Here is a 24,103-nt window from a genome sequence, read left to right as displayed (position 1 = left end):
TTCATAGAAGAGACAGTATTTTATTTCCCGGGCCCTGACTTCCCTATAGATTTTAATACCGCGCCGACTGACATAAGGCTGGTTGGCACGAGGGAAGGGGCAGGGTTTGATGATGACTATTCCACACTGCTTGTCTCCCTGTTATTGCCACCAGCCCTGTCTAGTAAAGTCTAGTAAAACCTGTGTGCTGATCATTCGTGGAAAATCGGGAAGGTGGACCACATGTTCTTTGTTATCCCATTTTTCTTTTTTTACGACCAGTCTAGTCTTGCATGGGGATCCAGGCAGTCTATATACTGACACCGTAATCCCAACAGTGCTCGTATCACGACATCTATGTACCGGCCTGATGGAGATGTAAGCTATGGAAGGGGGAGGGGGTTTAGGGTTAGGCAGTGGCCAGAGGTGGTTAGGTTTAGGCCGTGGTGGTGGTGGTGGGGGGGGGGGGGCTTAGGTTTAGGCTGTGGGTATGTTATGTTCAGGCACCCCCATGAGGGTTAGGGTAAGGATGCGGGAGGGAGAAGGGTTAGGTTTAGGCTGCTGGAAGGGGGGATAGGTTTAGGCATCTCTGGGGAGGGTTAGGTTTAGGCTGCTACAAGGAAGGTTTAGGGGGGAGGGATTACATACTTACCTGACTCCTGTCGGGATTCTAAACATCTGGATGCTGCGGTCTGTATTCTGACTGCTGGCATCCCGAACGCTGCCATAAAAGCCCCAACCCCTTAAAAGTGTACTGTTAATGATCAATTTGCGGGAAAGACATCACACACAGTCTGCATGGATCCTAGAGAGTGGTATATGCAGCAAGTTCGAATGCTTACAATCTTTATTATTGCCTATAAAAGGTTTACCATAGGGGTCCAAGATAATATGCAATATTATACATTGTTTGGAATTGCAGTGTGGCAGCTTTACATAAAAATTAGACCTAAAGGCTTTTAAGGGTTTGTGGATTGAATGTTTTTCAGATTTATTCAAAATGTGTCTTTGTACAGCCTGCAGCTGCTTTTTTTCTAGATTGAGGACGTTTAATATTGTTCATAGAAGATCTGTCCACAGTAAAAGTAATCTTTAAAAATGTTTCATCTATGTGTTATTTTTCTTTTTTTTTTCCAGATAATTATTCTGAGGAAGAGTATGAAAGTTTTTCTTCAGAACAAGAAGCCAGTGATGATGCAGTGCAAGGCCAGGTGCAGTGATATATAACAAGAAAGACCAACCCATCACATGTATTTCTCAATGAGGGCATTTGTTTACTTGTCTGGTTTTCATACTTTTGTTACCAGACATAATTTTAGTGTTTTTATATACGAGGTGTGTATGTACAATAAGTTACCGGATGTACAGTGCATAGGTAGAGTAGACTCAATCTTACAGCCTGGTTATGTATCTGTCTCTTGACTAAAGTTGTGAAATGTGAAGGCACAGAACCGTATATAAGCAGCATTGCACACTAAAGAAGTCCACATGTTCACTTCCTCCACAAACTCGTTATGAAGCTCAACAGTGGCCACTGGAGAGCCATGATCTTCTAGGACTTCAAAAGTGGTCTAAGACAGCAGGGGAGTTTTGACTAACTGCGAGCTGCTTTTGGGATGAAGTCCTGAATCACTTTGTTTGAGTGGTTTGCAGAATTAGACTCTCCCATGAAGATGAGATGCACTGCGGCCGACCTGTGTCCACCATCAAAGAGGACAATGTTGCTGCCATGCAGGCTATAGTTGAGGTGGACGTCAGGGTGATCATGACCTAGTAAGAGAAGGAGATAGGCATCTCATTGGGATCCATGTGCTTGATAATCCATGAAAAGGTTTAGCCTGCAAGGTTTATGCATACTGGGTGCCCCATCAGCTAACTTGAGAGCAGTAGGAGACTCGGGTGACTTGGTGCCACAACTTGCTGGTCAGGTTTCGTAGCAATCACTCAAACTCTATCTGGGAGATCATCAGTGGCGATTAATCCTGGATCTACAGTTTTGACCCTGAGACCAAGCAACAGTTAGCCCAGTGCACCCCAGTTGGAGGTGCGCCGCCACAGAATTTCTGCCATGAGCATTGCCTCACCAAGCTGATGTATCTGTTTTCTCTATCGTCCTAGTGGATGCTGGGGTTCCTGAAAGGACCATGGGGAATAGCGGCTCCGCAGGAGACAGGGCACAAAAAGTAAAGCTTTAGGATCAGGTGGTGTGCACTGGCTCCTCCCCCTATGACCCTCCTCCAAGCCTCAGTTAGGTTTTTGTGCCCGGCCGAGAAGGGTGCAATCTAGGTGGCTCTCCTAAAGAGCTGCTTAGAAAAGTTTAGCTTAGGTTTTTTATTTTACAGTGAGTCCTGCTGGCAACAGGATCACTGCATCGAGGGACTTAGGGGAGAAGAAGTGAACTCACCTGCGTGCAGGATGGATTGGCTTCTTTGGCTACTGGACATTAGCTCCAGAGGGACGATCACAGGTACAGCCTGGATGGTCACCGGAGCCTCGCCGCCGGCCCCCTTGCAGATGCTGAAAAGAGAAGAAGGTCCAGAATCGGCGGCAGAAGACTCCTCAGTCTTCTTAAGGTAGCGCACAGCACTGCAGCTGTGCGCCATTGCTCTCAGCACACTTCACACGGCAGTCACTGAGGGTGCAGGGCGCTGGGGGGGGGGGCGCCCTGGGCAGCAATGAAAATCCTTTTTTTGGCAAAAAATACCTCACATATAGCCTCCGGGGCTATATGGAGATATTTAACCCCTGCCAGAATCCATTTTTAAGCGGGAGACGAGCCCGCCGAAAAGGGGGCGGGGCCTATCTCCTCAGCACACAGCGCCATTTCCTCACACAGTTCCGCTGGTCAGGAAGGCTCCCAGGCTCTCCCCTGCACTGCACTACAGAAACAGGGTTAAATCAAGAGAGGGGGGGCAAAATTTGGCGAAATTGTGATTTTATAAAAGCAGCTATAAGGGAGCACTTATTATAAGGCTATCCCTGTAAAATATAGCGCTTTGGTGTGTGCTGGCAAACTCTCCCTCTGTCTCCCCAAGGGGCTAGTGGGGTCCTGTCCTCTATCAGAGCATTCCCTGTGTGTGTGTGTGTGCTATATGTCGGTACGTGTGTGTCGACATGTATGAGGACGATGTTGGTGAGGAGGCGGAGCAAATTGCCTGTAATGGTGATGTCACTCTCTAGGGAGTCGACACCGGAATGTATGGCTTATTTATGGAATTACGTGATAATGTCAACACGCTGCAAGGTCGGTTGGCGACATGAGACGGCTGGCAAACAAATTAGTACCTGTCCAGGCGTCTCAAACACCGTCAGGGGCGTTAAAACGTCCTTTTACCTCAGTCGGTCGACAGACACAGACACGGACACTGATTTCAGTGTCGACGGTGAAGAAACAAACGTATTTCCCTTTAGGGCCACACGTTACATGTTAAGGGCAATGAAGGAGGTGTTACATATTTCTGATACTACAAGTACCACAAAAGAGGGTATTATGTGGGATGTGAAAAAACTACCTGTAGTTTTTCCTGAATCAGATAAATTAAAGGAAGTGTGTGATGATGCGTGGGTTCCCCCCGATAGAAAATTATTGGCGGTATACCCTTTCCCGCCAGAAGTTAGGGTGCGTTGGGAAACACCCCTTAGGGTGGATAAGGCGCTCACACGCTTATCAAAACAAGTGGCGGTACCGTCTATAGATAGGGCCGTCCTCAAGGAGCCAGCTGACAGGAGGCTGGAAAATATCATAAAAAGTATATACACACATACTGGTGTTATACTGCGACCAGCGATCGCCTCAGCCTGGATGTGCAGAGCTGGGGTGGCTTGGTCGGATTCCCTGACTAAAAATATTGATACCCTTGACAGGGACAGTATTTTATTGACTATAGAGCATTTAAAGGATGCATTTCTATATATACGAGATGCACAGAGGGATATTTGCACTCTGGCATCAAGAGTAAGTGCGATGTCCATATCTGCCACAAGATGTTTATGGACACGACAGTGGTCAGGTGATGCAGATTCCAAACGGCACAAAGGTGTATTGCCGTATAAAGGAAGAGGAGTTATTTGGGGTCGGTCCATCGGACCTGGTGGCCACGGCAACTGCTGGAAAATCCACCGTTTTTACCCTAAGTCACATCTCTGCAGAAAAAGACACCGTCTTTTCAGCCTCAGTCCTTTCGTCCCTATAAGAGTCATATCTGCCCAGGGATAGAGGAAAGGGAAGAAGACTGCAGCAGGCAGCCCATTCCCAGGAACAGAAGCCTTCCACCGCTTCTGCCAAGCTCTCAGCATGACGCTGGGACCGTACAGGACCCCTGGATCCTACAAGTAGTATCCCAGGGGTACAGATTGGAATGTCGAGACGTTTCCCCCTCGCAGGCTCCTGAAGTCTGCTTTACCAAGGTCTCCCTCCGACAAGGAGGCAGTATGGGAAACAATTCACAAGCTGTATTCCCAGCAGGTGATAATCAAATTACCCCTCCTACAACAAGGAAAGGGGTATTATTCCACACTATATTGTGGTACTGAAGCCAGAAGGCTAGGTGAGACCTATTCTAAATCTAAAAAAATTTGAACACTTACAAAGGTTCAAATCAAGATGGAGTCACTCAGAGCAGTGATAACGAACCAGGAAGAAGGGGACTATATAGTGTCCCGGGACATCAGGGATGCTTACCTCCATGTCCCAAATTTGCCCTTCTCACTAAGGGTACTTCAGGTTCGTGGTACAGAACTGTCACTATCAGTTTCAGACGCTGCCGTTTGGATTGTCCACGGCACCCCGGGTCTTTACCAAGGTAATGGCCGAAATGATGATTCTTCTTCTTCAAAGAAAAGGCGTCTTAATTATCCCTTACTTGGACGATCTCCTGATAAGGGCAAAGTCCAGGGAACAGTTGGAGGTCGGAGTAGCACTATCTCGGATACTGCTACAACAGCACGGGTGGATTCTAAATATTCCAAAATCGCAGCTGTTCCCGACGACACGTCTGCTGTGCCTAGGGATGATTCTGGACACAGTCCAGAAAAAGGTGTTTCTCCCGGAAGAGAAAGCCAGGGAGTTATCCGAGCTAGTCAGGAACCTCCTAAAACCAGGAAAAGAGGCTTCCTACGAAGCAATTCCATTCGGCAGATTTCACGCAAGAACTTTTCAGTGGGATCTGCTGGACAAATGGTCCGGATCGCATCTTCAGATGCATCAGCGGATAACCCTATATCCAAGGACAAGGGTGTCTCTCCTGTGGTGGTTACAGAGTGCTCATCTTCTAGAGGGACGCAGATTCGGCATTCAGGATTGGATGCTGGTGACCACGGAGGCCAGCCCGAGAGGCTGGGGAGCAGTCACACAAGGAAAAAATTTCCAGGGAGTGTGATCAAGTCTGGAGATTTTTCTCCACATAAATATACTGGAGCTAAGGGTAATTTTATAATGCTCTAAGCCTAGCAAGACCTCTGCTTCAAGGTCAGCCGGTATTGATCCAGTGGGAAAAACATCACGGCAGTCGCCCACGTAAACAGACAGGGCGGCACAAGAAGCAGGAGGGCAATGGCAAAAACTGCAAGGACTTTTCGCTGGGCGGAAAATCATGTGATAGCACTGTCAGCAGTGTTTCATTCCGGGAATGGAAACTGGGAAGCAGACTTCCTCAGCAGGCACGACCTCCACCCGGGAGAGTGGAAACTTCATCGGGAAGTTTTTCCACATGATTGTGAACCGTTGGGAAATACCAAAGGTGGACATGATGGCGTCCCGTCTGAACAAAAAACGGGACAGGTATTGCGCCAGGTCAAGAGACCCTCAGGCAATAGCTGTGGACGTTCTGGTAACACCGTGGGTGTACCAGTCGGTGTATGTGTTCCCTCCTCTGCTTCTCATACCTAAGGTACTGAGAATTATAAGACGTAGAGGAGTAAGAACTATACTCATTGCTCCGGATTGGCCAAGAAGGACTTGGTACCCGGAACTTCAAGAGATGCTCACAGAGGACTTATGGCCTCTGCCGCTAAGAAGGGACTTGCTTCAGCAAGTACCATGTCTGTTCCAAGACTTACCGCAGCTGCGTTTGACGGCATGGCGGTGGAACGCCGGATCCTAAGGGAAAAAGGCATTCCGGAAGAGGTCATTCCTACCCTGGTCAAAGCCAGGAAGGAGGTGACCGCACAACATTATCACCACATGGGGCGAAAATATGTTGCATGGTGTGAGGCCAGGAAGGCCCCACGAAGAAATTTCAACTCTGTCGATTCCTGCATTTCCTGCAAACAGGAGTGTCTATGGGCCTCAAATTGGGGGTCCATTAAGGTTCAAATTTCGGCCCTGTCGATTTTCTTCCAGAAAGAATTGGCTTCAGTTCCTGAAGTCCAGAAGTTTGTCAAGGGAGTATTGCATATACAACCCCCTTTTGTGCCTCCAGTGGCACTGTGGGATCTCAACGTAGTTCTGGGATTCCTCAAATCACATTGGTTTAAAACCAGTCAAATCTGTGGATTTGAAGCATCTCCCATGAAAAGTGACCATGCTCTTGGCCCTGGCCTGGGCCAGGCGAGTGTCAAATTGGTGGGTTTTTTTTCTCAAAAAAAGCCCATATCTGTTTGTCCATTCGGACAGGGCAGAGCTGCGGACTCGTCCCCAGTTCTCTCCCTAAGGTGGTGTCAGTGTTTCACCTGAACCAGCTTATTGTGGTGCCTTGCGCCTACTAAGGACTTGGAGGACTCCAAGTTGCTAGATGTTGTCAGGGCCCTGAAAATATAGGTTCCAGGACGGCTGGAGTCAGGAAAACTGACTTGCTGTTATCCTGTATGCACCCAACAAACTGGGTGCTCTTGCTTCTAAGCAGACTATTGCTAGTTGGATGTGTAATACAATTCAGCTTGCACATTCTGTGGCAGGCCTGCCACAGCCAAAATATGTAAATGCCCATTCCACAAGGAAGGTGGGCTCATCTTGGGCGGCTGCCCGAGGGGTCTCGGCTTTACAACTTTGCCGAGCGGCTACTTAGTCAGGGGCAAACACGTTTGTAAAATCCTACAAATTTGATACCCTGGCTAAGGAGGACCTGGAGTTCTCTCATTCGGTGCTGCAGAGTCATCCGCACTCTCCCGCCCGTTTGGGAGCTTTGGTATAATCCCCATGGTCCTTTCAGGAACCCCAGCATCCACTAGGACGATAGAGAAAATAAGAATTTACTTACCGATAATTCTATTTCTCTGAGTCCGTAGTGGATGCTGGGCGCCCATCCCAAGTGTGGATTATCTGCAATACTTGTACATAGTTACAAAAATCGGGTTATTATTGTTGTGAGCCATCTTTTCAGAGGCTCCGCTGTTATCATACTGTTAACTGGGTTCAGATCACAGGTTGTACAGTGTGATTGGTGTGGCTGGTATGAGTCTTACCCGGGATTCAAAATCCTTCCTTATTGTGTACGCTCGTCCGGGCACAGTATCCTAACTGAGGCTTGGAGGAGGGTCATAGGGGGAGGAGCCAGTGCACACCACCTGATCCTAAAGCTTTACTTTTTGTGCCCTGTCTCCTGCGGAGCCGCTATTCCCCATGGTCCTTTCAGGAACCCCAGCATCCACTACGGACTCCGAGAAATAGAATTATCGGTAAGTAAATTCTTATTTTTTCTTTTTCATCCACTAGGGGTCACTGGAGTATTCTTGTGATATGGACGGGACGTTAGCAGGGACAGGCACATTTAAATATTTAAATTTGTAACCCTCCTCCCCCCTCCATACTTCCAAGGTACCCCAGTGTTTTTTGTGCTTTCACAGAGATAGGACACGTGCTGGAAGTCTTAAAGACTTTCACTTTTATTTTTTTGAAAACTTTTTCTTTTTTTCTCTCCACAGTCCCTTCCCAGCTTACTAAGAAGCTTGGGTCTGGGACTGTGTGCTGCTGAAGTGCAGTATAGGCTTCTCGGTGCTCAGGAGAGGATCCCCGCCATAAACCTAAATCAGCTTTTGCTTATTCAGCCTTGGCTATAAGGAGCTGGACGAAGCTTATTCAGAAGCCCTGTCATAGCCTCCACTGTGAACTGTGGCAAGGAGCAGGGATGGGCAGTTTACAGCCGCCGCTCCATTACAAAGGGGAGAGCAGAGATTACAGGGGAGCGGGACGATCAGCTCATGCTGTCATGCCTGCCGTGTGTGACATTTACAGTGCACTCCAACGCCCAGCTGCGGTCATTCACACTGCTGCCGCTGGGCTCCCGCCGATCCCTGCCTCATATCGCTTCCCTGACGGCTGCTTACAGCGCTCGCTGTTGCCGCGGGCCGCACACATGGGGGAAGAAATGCTTTCGGCCGTGGACAGCTGCTGCCGCGGCCTGGACACAGAGGGATGTGATTTCATCCGCGGGCAGCTCCTACATCTGCCGCTGGCCGCCGTAAGCGCTCCCCTCATCAGCGAGTGTCCTAGCTCAGGGGGAGATAGCGCTGCCGCCGCTGGCTGCCTGCGCAGCTCCACAGCCGCAGTAACCAGCGGTGGGGGAACAATAAAGTACATTTCAGGCTATTAAGCCTACATAAGTACACCAAGTACCTGCAATAATGGAGGTGGCCAAGAGGGTTAATACAGGGGCAAAAACCCTAGGAAAGTGGAGTGCAAATTTACAGTTGTTCATAACGTCTACTGTATAGGAAAGGCTAAAGCACATGGTGTGGACGTTTCTCATGATTTCCTGTTTCTTCCTACAGGAATTGGGTGTCGATCCTACAACACACGGCCATCAGAGGGTACAGGGGTGTTAGTAGGACATTAGTGAAGCACCGTTTAAAAGAACTGTGTGTGTACCAAGTGCAGTGCATTCAGTTTCATACACGTTTATGTTACATTTTTTACTGAGTCGTGAGGACTTGCGTTTCACTGTGGTACTGTCTGTTGGTGTATTACTGTCTGTCAGTGTGCATGATGAGTAAAGCTAATGCAAAATCAAAAAAGCAGCTTGTCTGTGAGAGTGTGTTACCTGATGGAACTTCCATTTGCACGGTGTGTCTTGCAAATTATGGTCCAAATACGAACCTCTATACTGATCCTTCTTGGGTGATGATGGCAGGTGTGATGTCTGAGTTAAAATCAGAGTTTGCCGCTGCGCAAAAAGATCGTGAGGCGGCTAGGTCTGATTCTAGGTTAATACTGTCTGAGCTGCCAGAGTGGGCTCAGGATATGTCAAGGACTTTGCAGAATTTACTAAAGTCCAGGTCTAGCTTAATTCCTAAAAGTAGTCCTAGTTTGTCTAGTAATTTAACGGTTGCAGCTGTGTTGTATTCTGACAATTCAATGCCAGACCTTATATCTCAGGAGGAACAAGAGGAGGGTGAATTTGGCAAGGAGATTGATGAACCTCTTTCAAATGATGACATTTTATTTGCTAAAAAACAGAGGGCAATTGTGTGTTTTCCTTATTCAGATTCTCTTAATGAGCAGTTAACGAAAGCATGGAAAAATCCAGATAAACGGTTTTCTATGCCTAGGCGGTTTCTGTCTAACTACCTGTTCTCAGAGTCTGACAATTAAATGGGAAAATCCACCAACAGTGGATTCCTCAGTTTCAAAACTTTCAAAGAAGTTAACCATTACAGTCCCCGTTGCAACAATGCTAAAAGACCCATCAGAGCGTAAGCTAGAAGCTATGCTAAAGTCATTGTATACAGCAGTATGGGTGTTGCTTAGACCTGCTCTAGTTGGAGTTTGGATTAACAAGGCATTAGTTGCATGGGCAACACAGCTCAAATTGGGCCTACAACAGGGTATTCCCTTAGACCAGCTTATACTTCGTGCTGATCACATCGGTGAATCTGCTGAGTATTTAGGTACGGCTTCTATGGATGTCAGCCAGGTTAGTTCTCGGCTTTCAGCTTTACTAGTTGCGGCCCGACGGGGCGCTTTGGCTGCGTTCTTGGCAGGCAGAGTCAAAACGAGGAATAGAAGCATTGCCTTACACTGGCGATATCTTATTTGGTCCTGAATTGGACAAATGGATTTCTCAGGCTACTGGGGGAAAGTCTGTTGTCCTGCCACTGCCCACACCAGTTCCTAAATGGAAATACGCCGGACCAGCGTTCAAATCTTTTAGATCGCAGTCCTTTTGAGGCCTAGCGAGAGAAACAACCATACAGGGTAGACATGGTAGAGGACTTGGTTTTAAACAAACCCCTAACCGTCATCAGGACGCAAAGGCCGCTGACAAGCCAGTGGCATGACGTGCTTCCAGCCCATCTCGTATCGTCAGTTGTGGGAAGCACGCCTTCAGATGTTTCACTTGGCATGGTTTCAGACATCCACAGATGGGTGGTTCCGCAATTTAGTGTTCAAAGGTTACAAAATAGAGTTTGATTGTCTACCACCAATGCGGGTTTTCAAGACAGGCCTGCCGGTGTCAGGAGACAAAAAGGCGGTTCTGCAGACCGCAATTCAGTCTCTCGTTGATTCAGCAGTTTTGATTCAGGTTCCAGTTTACCAACAGGGTCAAGGTTATTATTCCAATCTTTTTGTAGTACCAAAGCCGAATGGCTCGGTCAGACCGATATTGAACCTGAAGTGGCTCAATCAGTACGTGACTTACTACAGATTCAAGATGGAATCCCTGCGGTCGGTGATTGCAGGTTTAGAACCACAGGAATTCATGATTTCGCTGAATCTCAAGGAGGCGTACTTAGACATTCCAATTTGGCCACCGCATCAGGCGTACTTAAGGTTTACAGTACAACAAAACCATTATCCATTTCAGGCACTACCGTTTGGCCTCTCATCAGCGCCTCGGGTATTCACAAAGGTGATGTCTGTGATGATAGCTCATCTAAGGTCCCTGGGAGTGATAATAGTTCCATACTTACACGACCTTCTCATCAAGGCTCCGTCTCAACAAATACTCCTTCAACATGCTTTACTAACGTACAGTGTACTAGTTCAGCACGGTTGGATTGTCAACTTCAAGAAATCAAGCCTGGTTCATGTTAAAGAATTCAATTCCTAGGAATTATTCTGGATATGGTGGATCAACAAAATTTACCTACCAGAACATAAAGCACAAAGTATTTGTCATCTAGTACAGTTAGTGCTCAAACCACGGACAGTCTCGGTGCGCTTGTGCATACGACTGTTAGGAAAGATGGCGTCTTTCAAAGCACCCCAGTTCTGAAGATTTCACTCGCGTCCTTTTCAGCTAGATCTTCTAGCACAGTGGCCAGGCTCTCATCTCCAAATTCATCAGATGGTGCAGTTGTCTCCAAGGGCCAGAGTATCACTACTCTGGTGGCTCCAAATACAGCATCTCACCGCGGGAAAACGGTTCGGAGTCTGGAATTGGATAATTCTGACGACGGATGCAAGTCTCAGAGGTTGGGGAGCAGTGGTCCTACATTGTCAATTTCAGGGTCTCTGGTCAGACCGAGAAAGGTTACGGTCAGTAAATGTCCTGGAACTCAGAGTAATCTACAACGCTCTGCGTCAGGCAGTTTAATTACTCCAGTCTCAGACTGTTCAGGTTCAGTCAAACAACGCGACGGCAGTCACATACATAAACAAACAAGGAGGTACTCGAAGGACATGGCCATGCGAGAAGTTGCTTGAATCCTGAATTGGTCCGAGCATCACCAAGTGATATTGTCGGCAGTGTTCATTCCAGGAGTGGACAACTGGAAGCAGATTATCTCAGCCGTCAGGATTTTCATCCAGGAGAATGGGCTTTACATCCAGAGGTGTTCCAGATGTTGGTCCAGCAGTGGGGTTACCCACAGGTGGATCTAATGGCATCTCGCCAAAATCATCAAACTCCCAAGTATGTGTCCAGAACGAGATCCAAAGGCAGTGGCAGTGGATACTCTCACAATAGCGTGGCCGTACAGCCTCGTGTATCTGTTTCCACCATTTCCACTGCTTCCTCGGTTGCTAAAGCTGATCAAAAGAGAATCCACAACCGTCATACTAGTGGCACCTAATTGGCCTCGGAGAGCGTAGTTCTCGGATCTCCGCGGTCTACTCGCAGACGATCCATGGCCACTTCCGCTACGTCCAGACCTACTACAACAGTGTCCGTTCCTTTACCACAATTTAGCGCGGCTGTTGAAATCGCTCTCTTAAGACGAGAGGCCAATCCAGAGTCGGTTATACCAACCATGTTATGTGCTAGGAAGCCAGTTACAGCTCATTATCTTAGAATTTGGCGAGCTTATATAGGTTGGTGTGAAGCTTGGAAGTTTCCGACATCTTCTTTCAAGTTATCCCATCTTTTGCTATTTTTACAGGCGGGGTTAGATGGAGGACTACGTTTAGCTACACTAAAGGTGCCTTGTCAATTTTCTTCCAAAGGCGTTTGGCTCTTTTGCCAACAGTTCACACTTTCCTGCAAGGTGTCCTTAGAGTTCAACCTCCATTCATACCACCTACAGCTCCATGGGACTTGAATCTAGTTTTAGATTTTTTTGCAGTCTTCAATTTCTGAACCCTTACAACACGTGGATGTTAAGTTTCTAACTTGGAAAACAGTGTTTCTCCTAGCCTTAGCTTCGGCAAGGCGTGTTTCAGAATTGGGTGCCTTGTCATGCAAGCCACCGTATCTGGTATTTCATGATGACAGAGCGGAACTTCAGACAAATCTCGCTTTTCTACCGAAAGTAATTTTTTTCACATCAATCATCCAATCATAGTTCCTGTTTTTTCAGAAGATTCAGGAACTCCAGCTACTTTGGATGTGGTTCGTGCGCTTTGCATTTATGTAGCTCAAACATCAACAGTACGTAAAACAGATACGTTGTTTGTTCTCTATGATGCAGTCAAGATAGTTTGGCCAGCTTCCAAGCAGACCTTTGCTAGATGGATTAAGTTGACCATTCGTCAAGCGTACTTTCATGCTAGTCTAAAACCGCCTACATCTGTTTCGGCACATTCCACGCGTTCTGTGGGAACGTCATGGGCAGCAGGTCATGAAGCTTCTACGACGCAACTTTGCCGTACAGCTACATGGATATCAGTGCACACGTTTGTGCGCTTTTGCAAGTTTGATACGTTTGCGCATCAGCATCTAGCTTTGGTCGTCTAGTGTTACAGTTGCCAACAAGCTCTCCTGCCCAAGGGGGAAACTTTGGTAAGTCACAAGAGTACTCCAGTGCCCCCTAGTGGATGAAAAAGAAAAGAGGATTTTGGTACTTACCAGATAAATCCTTTTCTTTAAATCCACAGGGGGCACTGGACGCCCACCCAGAGCAGTTTCACCTTGCTTGTGGTAAGTTCAGTAAATCTTATGGTAACACATTCTCACCGACTTGTTCAAATGTTAAGGTGATTGTTATCTATTGTTGTGTCAACTTTCTTATTATCCGTTATGTTATGTGTCAACTTGTTGTCCATAATGTTATATGTAATTCTCCATTGTTCATCCTCTCTATCGTTCCTGTTCGGCTCAGTAAAAAAACACTGAGGTATCTTGGGAATATGGAGGGGGTGGAGAGTTACTCATTTAAATATTTAAATGTGCCTGTCCCTGCTAATGCCCCGTCCATATCCCAAGAGTACTCCAGTGCCCCCTGTGGACTCAGAGAAAAGGATTTATCTGGTCAGTACCAAAATCCTCTTTTTTGTGGCCAAGACTGGTCATGTAGCTGCTGGACCACTTGTGCAGCACTGGACCGTCACTGGGGACTAATGCAAGTGCTGGAAGCCATTTCCAGGCGCCGTCTAAGAACATCTGGTTATGGTGCCCTTCTCATAATGGCAATGAACCTGCCCACAAGTTCAGGGAAGTGGTGGAATTTCTGCCCCTTGAACGCATCCAGGAGCTTGGTTAGCTGCCGTACAGTCCAGACCTGCTCCTCTGCGATTTCTTCGTGTTCTCTCAAATCAAGTGCAAGAGGTGTGGGATTTGTTTTGAGTCACCGGAAGCTGCAGTAGAGACCTTCCTGCTTTGGATTAGTCCAGCTGCATCAGCTAGTGGTTTGAGCACATGCATCTTTGCATAGACTCCTCTGGCGAATACGATGAAAAATATAGTGTAACTATAATACATTTTGTTCATCTGGAAACTTATTACAGTAAGTTGTAGCAAACTATTTTTCGTGGAGTTTACAACAGAAGTATTTTTGTACTTTGATACCTTTCCGACGGAAATAAAACAGGAATAATAATAGTTAACTTAACGCTGATGGCTAGAAATGCAGGAAAGAGATGAGTCATTTACTTGAACAAATAATATACCGGTGCACTCACAAATCATCTCATGCCCGAATCTTGCTTTGCAAAATGATGTCTAGTGTCTGCACAGTAAAACAGGGCTCGCCAAGTGTTGTGATGTGCTTCACTAAGAAACACAGCGCACAACTCCTCCCCTCTCCTTGTGCCAGCTCCTCCCCTCTCCCTGTGCCAGCTCCTCCCCTCTCCCTGTGCCAGCTCCTCCTTTGCACAATTGGCAAATGTGCTCCTCAAAGCTGTGTATGCACTGGTGAGAATCTAAGCACACTTTCACAAATACAGATACTGTATGTGACAGTCAAAAGATTAATTTATGCTGTTTAACTTAATATTAAACATGTGGTTTACTAGCTTTGCTGGGTACAGATCAATGTATGACTTGCTTGGTAGCCCTTAATTTTTATTTTTTATTTTTTTTTAAGACGTGGACAGTAGATATATTGCATACAGTGACTTCAAAAATAGTGGCAGCTACTGGTGAAAGTGGTGATTGTTGGAACAAAAGCCTTGTTTTCTACAGTAACATTTTTGACCAGCCTTTTTGCTAAATTTAATAAGTTTTGGTGCCTTACTTTTCCTTTTCTGCTCTTGTGTTCTGTCTGCTCCTGATAATATTCTGCAGGACCTGGATGATGATGAATTTGATGTTGGAAAACCAAAGAAGCAGCGAAGAACGATAGTAAGAACAACGTCAATAACCCGGGTCGGTGGAAATTACTTTTACTAACTTGGAAGGGGTAGAAACTGTGCTATATATTATTACTTTTAATTAACTGATTAACTTACCTTAAAGTGGACATGTCCTCTGTAGTCGGCTTTTTCAAGTTTTAAGCCCAGTACTCACGGGCCGATCAAGGAGAGATGCGTGCTGAGCGAACCGCTCAGCACACATCTCTCCTGCCGCTCAGCACAGCGCGATCTGTGCTGAGCGTGCGGGGGGAGACGGGGGGGCCGCTCACTTCACCCAGCGGGTGAAGTGAGCGACCCGCTAGATTGGCCTGCATGCAGGCCAATCTAGCAGCGGCGATAGCGATGTGCGGGGCCGCGCATCGCTATCGCCGAGGGGGCTACACACGGAGCGATCCTGCCGATATTCTAAGCAATCTAGTCAGATTGCTTAGAATATCGCTCCGTGAGTACCCCCCTTTAGCCTTTTTGTGCTATATGAGGAAGCCAAGCGTATTGGGCTAGTATTATAGATGATATACACTTGCCCTCATTTACTCTATCAAAATTAAACCATGATGTCATCCTCTAGTTAAGATTTCCCAGCATTCAACATTGTTCACGAATCCATTTTATGCATTCTCTTAACATAGTGCCATTCCAGGCATATTTTTCCAGTCTTCAATAAGGGAACCACTTAATTCCTTCAGGAAACACCCATCTTAATCAATCCTACCTACTTTTTAAACCTGGACCTGGCTCTTGTACATGCTGTGTTCTACATTTGAGGTGCAACTGCCGCCACAAAGTGGTGAATTGCACTATTAGTAAGGGCAGGCTAAACGCTGCCTGCAGTAACTACTGAATGTAATGCCAGTTCAGTGTTAGAAGTGGGGAAATGTAACACAACACTCCTCCTGAGTCTTTTGCATATTTAAGCACAGCTACTGCATTCCGTAAATCTTTGAATTTGGTTCCATGGCTCACCAGCTGCCAGTTTTTATGATGATTTGCTGTTCACATGCGTGTGACAGGTCCACTTTAAACTAATACTAGAAATAACCTTGTAGTTAATTTTTATAATATTTTTTTATACTAAGTGTTTTGATACGGCATACAGTTTTTTTTAGTGTTCTCCATGAGTGTCTACTCTGATAGTCAGTCTTGTATTTTAATGGTAATCAGATTGTTAATCAGGTGTTAATCAGATTTCCTAAACAAGAAGTTTAATAGTACAAAAACCTTCACACGTTATCGTTGTACATATTTGCTGTTGGCAACAAGCAATCAATTTGTTTGAATAACTTGTTTGTTCTGGTGATTTCTTTTGATGAGCTCAGTTGGCAACACAGCTGTGTCGGTATGCTGCCGGGATCCCGGTGTCGGTATGCTGACCAGCGGTCTCCTGACCGTCGATCAGACATACTACACCCGTGACAGCTAGCTATAAGACGCGTCTCTTACGTACAGTAGCAAAAGCTTTTACGCAACTGCACAACCCACACATTAATGACATTTGTGCGACATACTGTGGCCCTTAGGAACAATTCTGTGTCTTCTTTTCTTCTTTATACTCTTAGCCGCTCTTAATGCCAGGTTCAGTCTGTTCAGAACTAAAATAATCATTACGTATTAACTTCATCATGCATCACTCTCTTTTTAGAAAACCTCTCTAAACAGGACAAGTTATGTCTGTGTTTTAGATTGGCAACATTAAAGAGGAGCGCTGTATTTGTCATCCCACTATGCATCCCTACTGTGCGCGTTCAGTTTAGGTCCGGATTAATAAATGTAGCAAATATGCAGACATTTAATTCTGTAGTTCCAGCTAGGGAGGCCAATCCCGGCCCGTTTTTTCAATCCCGGGATTCGGGATTGAAAAATGGTCAATCCCGGGATCCCGGGATTGCAGTAGGGACCAGTGAAGGTTGTAGGGAGCAGCGCTGGAGGTAGGTAGTGGTGCGGGAGGAAGGGAGGGTGTAGGTAGCGTTGCGGGAGGAAGGGAGGGTGTAGGTAGCGTTGCGGGAGGTAGGGAGGGGGTAGGTAGCAGTGCGGGAGGGTGGGTGTAGGTAGTGGTGTGGGAGGGAGGATGTAGGTAGCGGCGCGGCAGGATTGGTAGCGGCGCGGGAGGGTGGGTGTAAGTAATGACACTTACTATTAGGCGGGCGGCCGCGGCAGCCATGGACTCACTGAACGCAGGAGCATTTCAAATGAAGCGCCGGCCGCCAGCCAACGAGAGCTGGCGGACCGGCAGCCAATCAGGAAAGCGGTCGCAGCAGTGGCTCCTGATTGGCTGCCGCTGCTGCGGCAGCTTCCCTGATTGGCTGCCGAGCCGCCAGCTCTCGTTGGCTGGCGGCCGGCGCTACATTTGAAGTGCTGCCGCGTTCAGATTGTCCATGGCTGCCGCCCGCCTAATAGTAAGTGTCATTACTTACACCCGCACATGCGCACTGTAATCCCTTGAATCCCGGTATTGGAAGCTCCAATCCCGGGATTCAAATCCCGGCATTTTTGGGCTCAAATCCCGGGATCCCGCCGATCCCGGGATTGGCCTCCCTAGTTCCAGCTCTTGTGGCTTGCTTTCTAGATTGCACTCAAAAGTCAGACAGGGTCATAAGTCAGACACACAATTTGTTTTTTTTGTGTTTTTAAACATTTTAACCCAAATTTGGTGAAATTCGTCCCCTCACGGGCTCGGTGTCTCGCTCCGCTTCGCTTGCCACAACTTTACTAAAAGGTAATACTTTGTGACATGGATAGTAAATGAGGCAAAAGTTGTAAAAAAACAGAAAAAAAAACAAAACCTTTATTTTTGTGTCTGACTTTTGACCCTGTCTGTATTCAATAAGTGTCGGAAGCTGCCGTCTTGTAGGAAAGACGGCAGCTTCCGACAGAATTACATCGGAAGGGGTTCCGACCTAATAGCCGCGGATCCACGTGCTATTGTCGGAAATGAGGCAAAATCTGACAGGATTTGGCCCCGTTTCCGACTACCTCAATCTCACTTTAAAAAAAGTCGGATTGAGGTGAACGGAGCGGCGGCCTATGGTGATCGGTGCGGCTGCTAGGGGGAGCGGTGCGGCGGCTACGGGGGTGTGGGGATGAGAGGTACTTTGACGCCCATCCCCCGGCCAGGTACCTCGCTCCCTGCAGCGCGGCACTGGGGGGATTTGGCAACACGACACAGTCTGATTTGGCCACTCTATGAAAAGGGATTGTCGGATCCATTCCGACTAATGCATGTAAGGAATGGATCCGACTCTTATTGAATATACCCCACAGTGTCTAACTAATGACTGTCTATCTTTTAATTGTCTGTCTATAGACAGGAACCCGAGCCATGGAAGTGCATTTTACTTTCTGACCATTCCTGCAGGATGTAGCACAACCTACTAGGACATACACTTCTCTTTAATGCACAGATAACACTGATGTATATAGTGGGAAAAGCACACGCTCAAACATGAATCACTGCGACTTGTTGCATGGACATTGGCTAGAGAATAAATCCAGAAATGAAAATGAAGCCATTAACTGTTCTGTGTACAGTGTAAATAAGTGCATTAGAAATGTAAAAAAACAGCAAAATGTGATGTATGGGGCCATGTCTTCTAGCACCATGTATGACGCATCATGTGGAGTTCTTGGGAGGTGCTTGTGGCTCTTCACATATCCCAAACATATTGATTTGTCTTATAAGTGATGCTAGTCAAATGATGACTTGCCTCTAATTAATCATGGCCTAAAATGTGCTCTTTATATGTGTACCGATCAACTATTGGCTCATTCTTATTTCTTGGAAGGTGTCCAAAAATGTGTTTTTATATATATATATATATATATATATATATATATATTTCTTATTATTTTAAGCTGTTTAAACTGTCTGAAATGAAACAAAGGAAAGATATGTAGCCCATACAATGCTTTGTTTTTCGTTTATTTGTAAATAGAACTCAAGCTATAATAAACTTACGGATGTGTCTTCTTACAGCTAGCCTCAATACGCTGTGTGGTGCGAGATGCTGTGTGTGAGTTAGTCACGCCGAACCAGGGCCGGATCTAGGGGGGGGGGGCAAGGGGGGCGACCGCCCCCCCTAACACAGTCATAGCCATGCCCACTTTTGAGCAGAAGAGAGCTCTCCGGGGAGAGCCTGAGGCAGAACGATGTGCTGCAGCTTATACCACAGCAGCACAGAGGAGCCAGGAGAGCAAGGGTTACAGAGCATTTGCCTCTCACTTGCTGGTGTGTGGGAACTAGGGCTAATAAATACAATTACCCCATAGCACAGTCACATGTACGTAGATCAATCACAAAGCTCTATCTCAGTCTCACTCAAAAAGTTCAGTCAGAATTAAGAGAGGAGGCGTTAGGATCGCAGATGGGTGGAGTTGGGACTGTAGAGGGAGGAGTCAAGATTAAACAGTAAACCGCCCCCCCCCCCAAAGAAAAGTCTAGATCCGTCCCTGCGCCGAACAGTGTAGTATCTTTTTCGCTCAAATGTGCATCTCAATCACAGTGTGATGCAACAAAAACGCTTCACAAGTCTGCACTAATTAATTTGATTTGCAACACTTGTATATGTGCGCGCGACGGAGTCTTTATACAAAGTACAATAGCACTTGTGAATAAATATGCAGCAGCTGCATCGTAGCATTTCGTACACAGATTTCAGACTCAGTTGATCACATTGCTATAATGATGCACTAGCCAAGCAACGCGGTCGCTCCAAGAAGGGATGTTCTGCGTGGCTCCAGCTTATGAGTACACATCTGTATCGCTCATTGCTTTTGTTAATACCAGTCATTAAAAAAAACAACTTCATTTTATTTTGGTTTGTCTCATTAGTCTGTCAAACTAATTTAACAAAACGTATTTAAAATAATACAATGTAATGGTGTAACTCACTGGTTCTCAAACTCGGTCCTCAGGACCCCACACGGTTCACGTTTTCCATGTAACCCAGCAGGTGCACTGTGTATCACCAACTGTCACATTTTAAAAATCTACAGGTGACCTGCAAAACATGAACCGTGTGGGGTCCTGAGGACTGAGTTTGAGAACCTGTGGTGTAACTGTAGTGGAACAAGTATGAATGCCATGTCTTTTCTCTACAGCAACAGAACTTCAAGCAAAAAGTAGTCGCTCTATTGAGAAGATTTAAAGTTTCCGATGAGGTATAATAAGAATTGGTCTTGCTTTCTAAGTAGCCAGATACTGTACACCGTTTTTGGTCGTTTTTTTTAGAAGCAGACACTGCAGCTAACTCTTGGGAGTAGCCAGGTTAAGTATCCATTTCCGCAGGGACATGAGGATGCAGGATTATGCGATAGGTAGAACAAATTGATCCACCCATCACAGCGATTTTCCATTAATAGGTCAGAAAGCTGGGAAGGAGCTTTTCTTAAACGGAGCCTGGGAAAAGGTCCCTACATTGGGAATTACATCACCAGAGGTGGGGCCAGCAAATGTCATGATGGCATCTCACCTGAATCACAAAGAGGAGATCCTCTTGGGTTTTGTTGTAGGTGCCTTGTTGGCCCCTCTGGAAGATCCATAAAAAGTTAAAAAGAGCGTTATGGTGATTTAAATAGGAACCAGACTAAAAATTGTTGTACACAGACATTGTAAGCACAGCAGTGGTCTGGGGTGGTATCTGATCAGTGCTTTTTACAACACCAGAGTTTACTTTGTCCATGGCCGTTGAAGTCATGATATTAAGAGCTAAAAGATTTTCTGACCTGGGCCAGATTATGCCCAAGAGAAGTCTATTTCCTCAAGATTGTGTGAGATGCAGAGGCTTTCTACCTCCTTCTTTGTTGCTGAGCTGATTACTGTTCTTACAGAAGAAACTTAATGTAATCTAAGTTCATTAAATATTCAAGTAATAGTTTTCTATCTGGAAGACAGCCTTTCTGACTACCTTATCTGAAGCCCTTATCTTCTGGAGACAAATCCCAGTCTAAGGGTGTATCAATGATAACATTTGGAGACCATCTTCAGGATAAAAGGAAGGTTTGGTTCCAAGAACCATCCAGTATTTATGAAAACTGAGAAAGGTAGAACAACAAATCATACATTCCAGCTCCAAAACTCTCCTAAGCTGTTTAGGAGAGTTTTGGAGCAGTATAATACAACAGGACAGGCAGCTTCTGCTGATTAAAATGATATGCAGCATGCCTATATTCTGTGTGTGACTGCGGCTGTATCTGAATACAAAATGCTAAGCTACAGTGTCTTGCTTGAAAGCACTGTAACGTTTCATTTCAGATGCAGATAGAGCCGCTTTTACACACAGAATATAGGCATGCTACATATAATTTTAATCAGCAGGAGCTGCCCGTGCGTCCTGTTTCATTACATTGCGTCTGAGATGCATTTTCACGCAGCAAAATACACCCAAAAAAAAGATGCTCGGCGCTACTTCAAGGGCTGTTTAGCGTGACTGCAGCAAGGATGTAAGAGAACACATTTGTACCTAAAATGTTTGGAGTGTTAAGCATATATAGAATTATTTGTAAGGATCATTTCTTACTGTTATCCGTAACCTCTTTTTCTGTATCAAACTTCTTATTGGTGACATGATTGCAGAAATCCCTGTGGCTAATTCTAGAGGCCACACTACTTTGTTAATGTAACTCCACAATGATATATTTGCATGATATGAGTTATATGGGCGAAGCTGCAGCAGTGTTCTGGTGAGTATTTCTCGTCTCAACCCTAATCCTCTCCCTAGTGCCTAGAGGCGTCACCAGGTGTGGTGACACCCGGTGCACACTCTACTCCTGGGAGCCTGGAAAAAGAGTGTGGCCTAATAAAAAAGAGGTGTGGTCTAATAGAAAACGAGTGTGGCCTAGCAGTGATCTCCGTTCTGACACTCCAAGGGCGTCTAGCATCCCCGGAGATGCTGGCTGCCCCCAGAGACTGGGCTGTGTGTAGTTGCGGCTCTTTATCTGTGACAGGAGCCAAGTGCTGCAGGGGAAAATCACACTGCAGCACCAACTTCTGAAACTGCAGTAGAGCTGTCACTTTTGTGTAACACCCTGGTTGTGACGCCACTGCAGGCTTACCCTAGGCCTCCCACCTGCAGGCTAACCCTAACCGTTGACCTCCTCAAACTCGACATTTCGCATGGTGTCATTTTAGATGTTAACATCGTGAACCTGTCAAGCGTTTGAGAATGTTGACCTAGTGAATGTTGACAGTTTAAACCATGTTGACTTTCTGAAGTCGACATTGTGGTGTCGACTTCATGAACTTTGACATGGTTACCATCGACCATTCAGTTGATTCTTTTTGCAAATTCACTGTTTGCATTGGTAAATAACGGGAGGCAGATACGTGGAGGCAGGTCACAATACCGACGCTCGAATCCCACCTTACAGTTCCGACAGTGGGCATGCCTACTAATACGGACTGATCCCTGTCACGCATACCCAGCCTGTATATAACAAGTTATCTTTGTTCTATCTATAGGTACTGGACTCCGAGCAGGACCCTGGAGAGCATGTGCCTGAGGTTGAGGAGGACTTGGACCTGCTGTATGATACCCTTGATATTGATAACCCAAGTGATAGCGGTCCTGAAATGGAAGATGATGATAGTGTACTCAGCACCCCCAAGCCAAAGTTAAAGTGAGTAGTACAGCAAGTTTGCAGCTGCTTATTTGCTCCTTGCCCATAGTTTATGCATCACATATCTCACTGGGTGTGGTGCTGAAAGTTGTCTAGTCTAACCCTAATCTTCAAGTCGACTGTCTACAATGTTTAATGTTGTTATTCTGAATAGTGTTATGGTGACTGCATCCCGTCTTGCATTTACCTCTGAGTGCTTTTCTCCGGCAGGGTCCACAGGTTATCCAACGGATAACATTGAGATATGATGACGCGACAGCGGATGTGCACCAAATGTTCAAAGCTTTCGGCCTCCCAGCATTCAAAGGGGCCGTCCATATATTCCCACCTCCTGGCTCAGCCAAATCAGTTTTTTGTTTGGTGCGGCAGGAGCCGGACCATGGTCAATGGGCTTCTGGTTTTTAGCAGCCATTAGCTTTTTTATTTTATTTTTATAGTTCTTACTATTTTTTTGAACGATCTTGTCTAAGAAGGCGTCTTATACGTACCTTAGAAAGAGTCGCTCCAAAAACTACCCGCCGGGTCGCGACAACACTTACCCATGTGTACAGTGCTGTTTCGGCAGGCATCTGTGTAGGATGTACTAGCAAGTCCAGCAGACTTTACCAGGCTATGGCTGGAGCACGGGGAGAAGGTAAGGCATCTGTTCCGCTTAGAGGGGGAACACGAACACAGCCGCACTGTTTTGGGAGGAGATTACCAAACAGTCGCTGACGCGGCTGCCATCTAGGGTGCATCAGCGCTAGGCCCTAGGGATCATAAGCTCCGGGGTAGTATGAGGCCGCGATCCCTAGGGTTGATGTCAGCAGTAGGGAGTCAGACGCTCCCTTGGTCGTCCCTCCCCCCGGTTCATGACCATTTCCCTCCGAGTTTCCCGCCATGAACGGAGTTCCCGCTTCTGTCTGAGACGCTGTGCATCTAAAACGACCCAGTCGCAGCATAGGCAGCTGTGTTACTAGTGGGTCCGTGTTCACCTGGGCGAGTGTGTACGCTATTAGTGTCTGGATCCAATCAGCGTTCGCTAACCTATTGATCGATCCTGGAAGCGGGGTGAAGTCTCCCTGTATCCCACTCTTCTGATCCGTCTTGTACAGCACTAAGGCCCTCATTCCGAGATGATCGCTCGCTAACTACTTTTTGCAGCCGTGCAAACGTTTAGTCGCCGCCCACGGGGAAGTGTATTTTCACTTTGCAAGTGTGCGATTGCATGTGCAGGCGAGCGGGACGAAAACGTTTTTTGCAGTTTGAGTAGGTCTGCACTTACTCAGCCCTTGCGATCACTTCAGCCTGTCCGGTCCCGGAATTGACGTCAGACACCCGCCCTGCAAACGCCTGGACACGCCTGCATTTTCCCTACCACTCCCAGAAAATGATCAGTTGACACCCAGAAACGCCCTCTTTCTGTCAATCTCCTTGCAAATGGAATAGTCACTAGCATTACACAGCAACAATGCTGTTTGTACCCGTAGGACACGCGTGCACATTGCGGTGCATGCGCAGTAGTAACCTGATCGCTGCACTGCGAAAATCTGCAGCCTGCGATCAACTCGGAATGACCCCCTAAGTCTCTATCTACCTTTGAGTACGAATAGTTGGATTAAGTGCTTGATGCATACGAGTCTGTAAACT

General features: G+C 46.5%; 1 protein-coding gene across 8 annotated transcripts in view; it reads left to right on the top strand.

Moving 5' to 3' along the window:
- Positions 1-24,103, top strand: part of LOC134980486 (phosphofurin acidic cluster sorting protein 2-like) — a 203,634-nt gene that overhangs the window by 113,555 nt on the left and 65,976 nt on the right. For 6 of the 8 annotated variants that reach the window (XM_063947341.1, XM_063947339.1, XM_063947343.1 and 3 more), the window contains exons 6-9: positions 1,117-1,190; positions 14,796-14,876; positions 19,958-20,017; positions 22,317-22,474. In XM_063947341.1, coding sequence (XP_063803411.1) covers positions 1,117-1,190; positions 14,796-14,876; positions 19,958-20,017; positions 22,317-22,474 — 373 coding nt within the window. The remainder of the gene's footprint in view (positions 1-1,116; positions 1,191-14,795; positions 14,877-19,957; positions 20,018-22,316; positions 22,475-24,103) is intronic. The other 2 variants (XM_063947344.1, XM_063947340.1) reach the window with 1 other exon arrangement.

This window comes from Pseudophryne corroboree, chromosome 12 (genome assembly GCF_028390025.1).
Source record: "Pseudophryne corroboree isolate aPseCor3 chromosome 12, aPseCor3.hap2, whole genome shotgun sequence".
NCBI lineage: Eukaryota > Metazoa > Chordata > Amphibia > Anura > Myobatrachidae > Pseudophryne > Pseudophryne corroboree.
The sequence above is the reverse complement of the archived record's forward strand: the minus strand, read 5'-3'. Positions and strand labels throughout refer to the sequence as shown.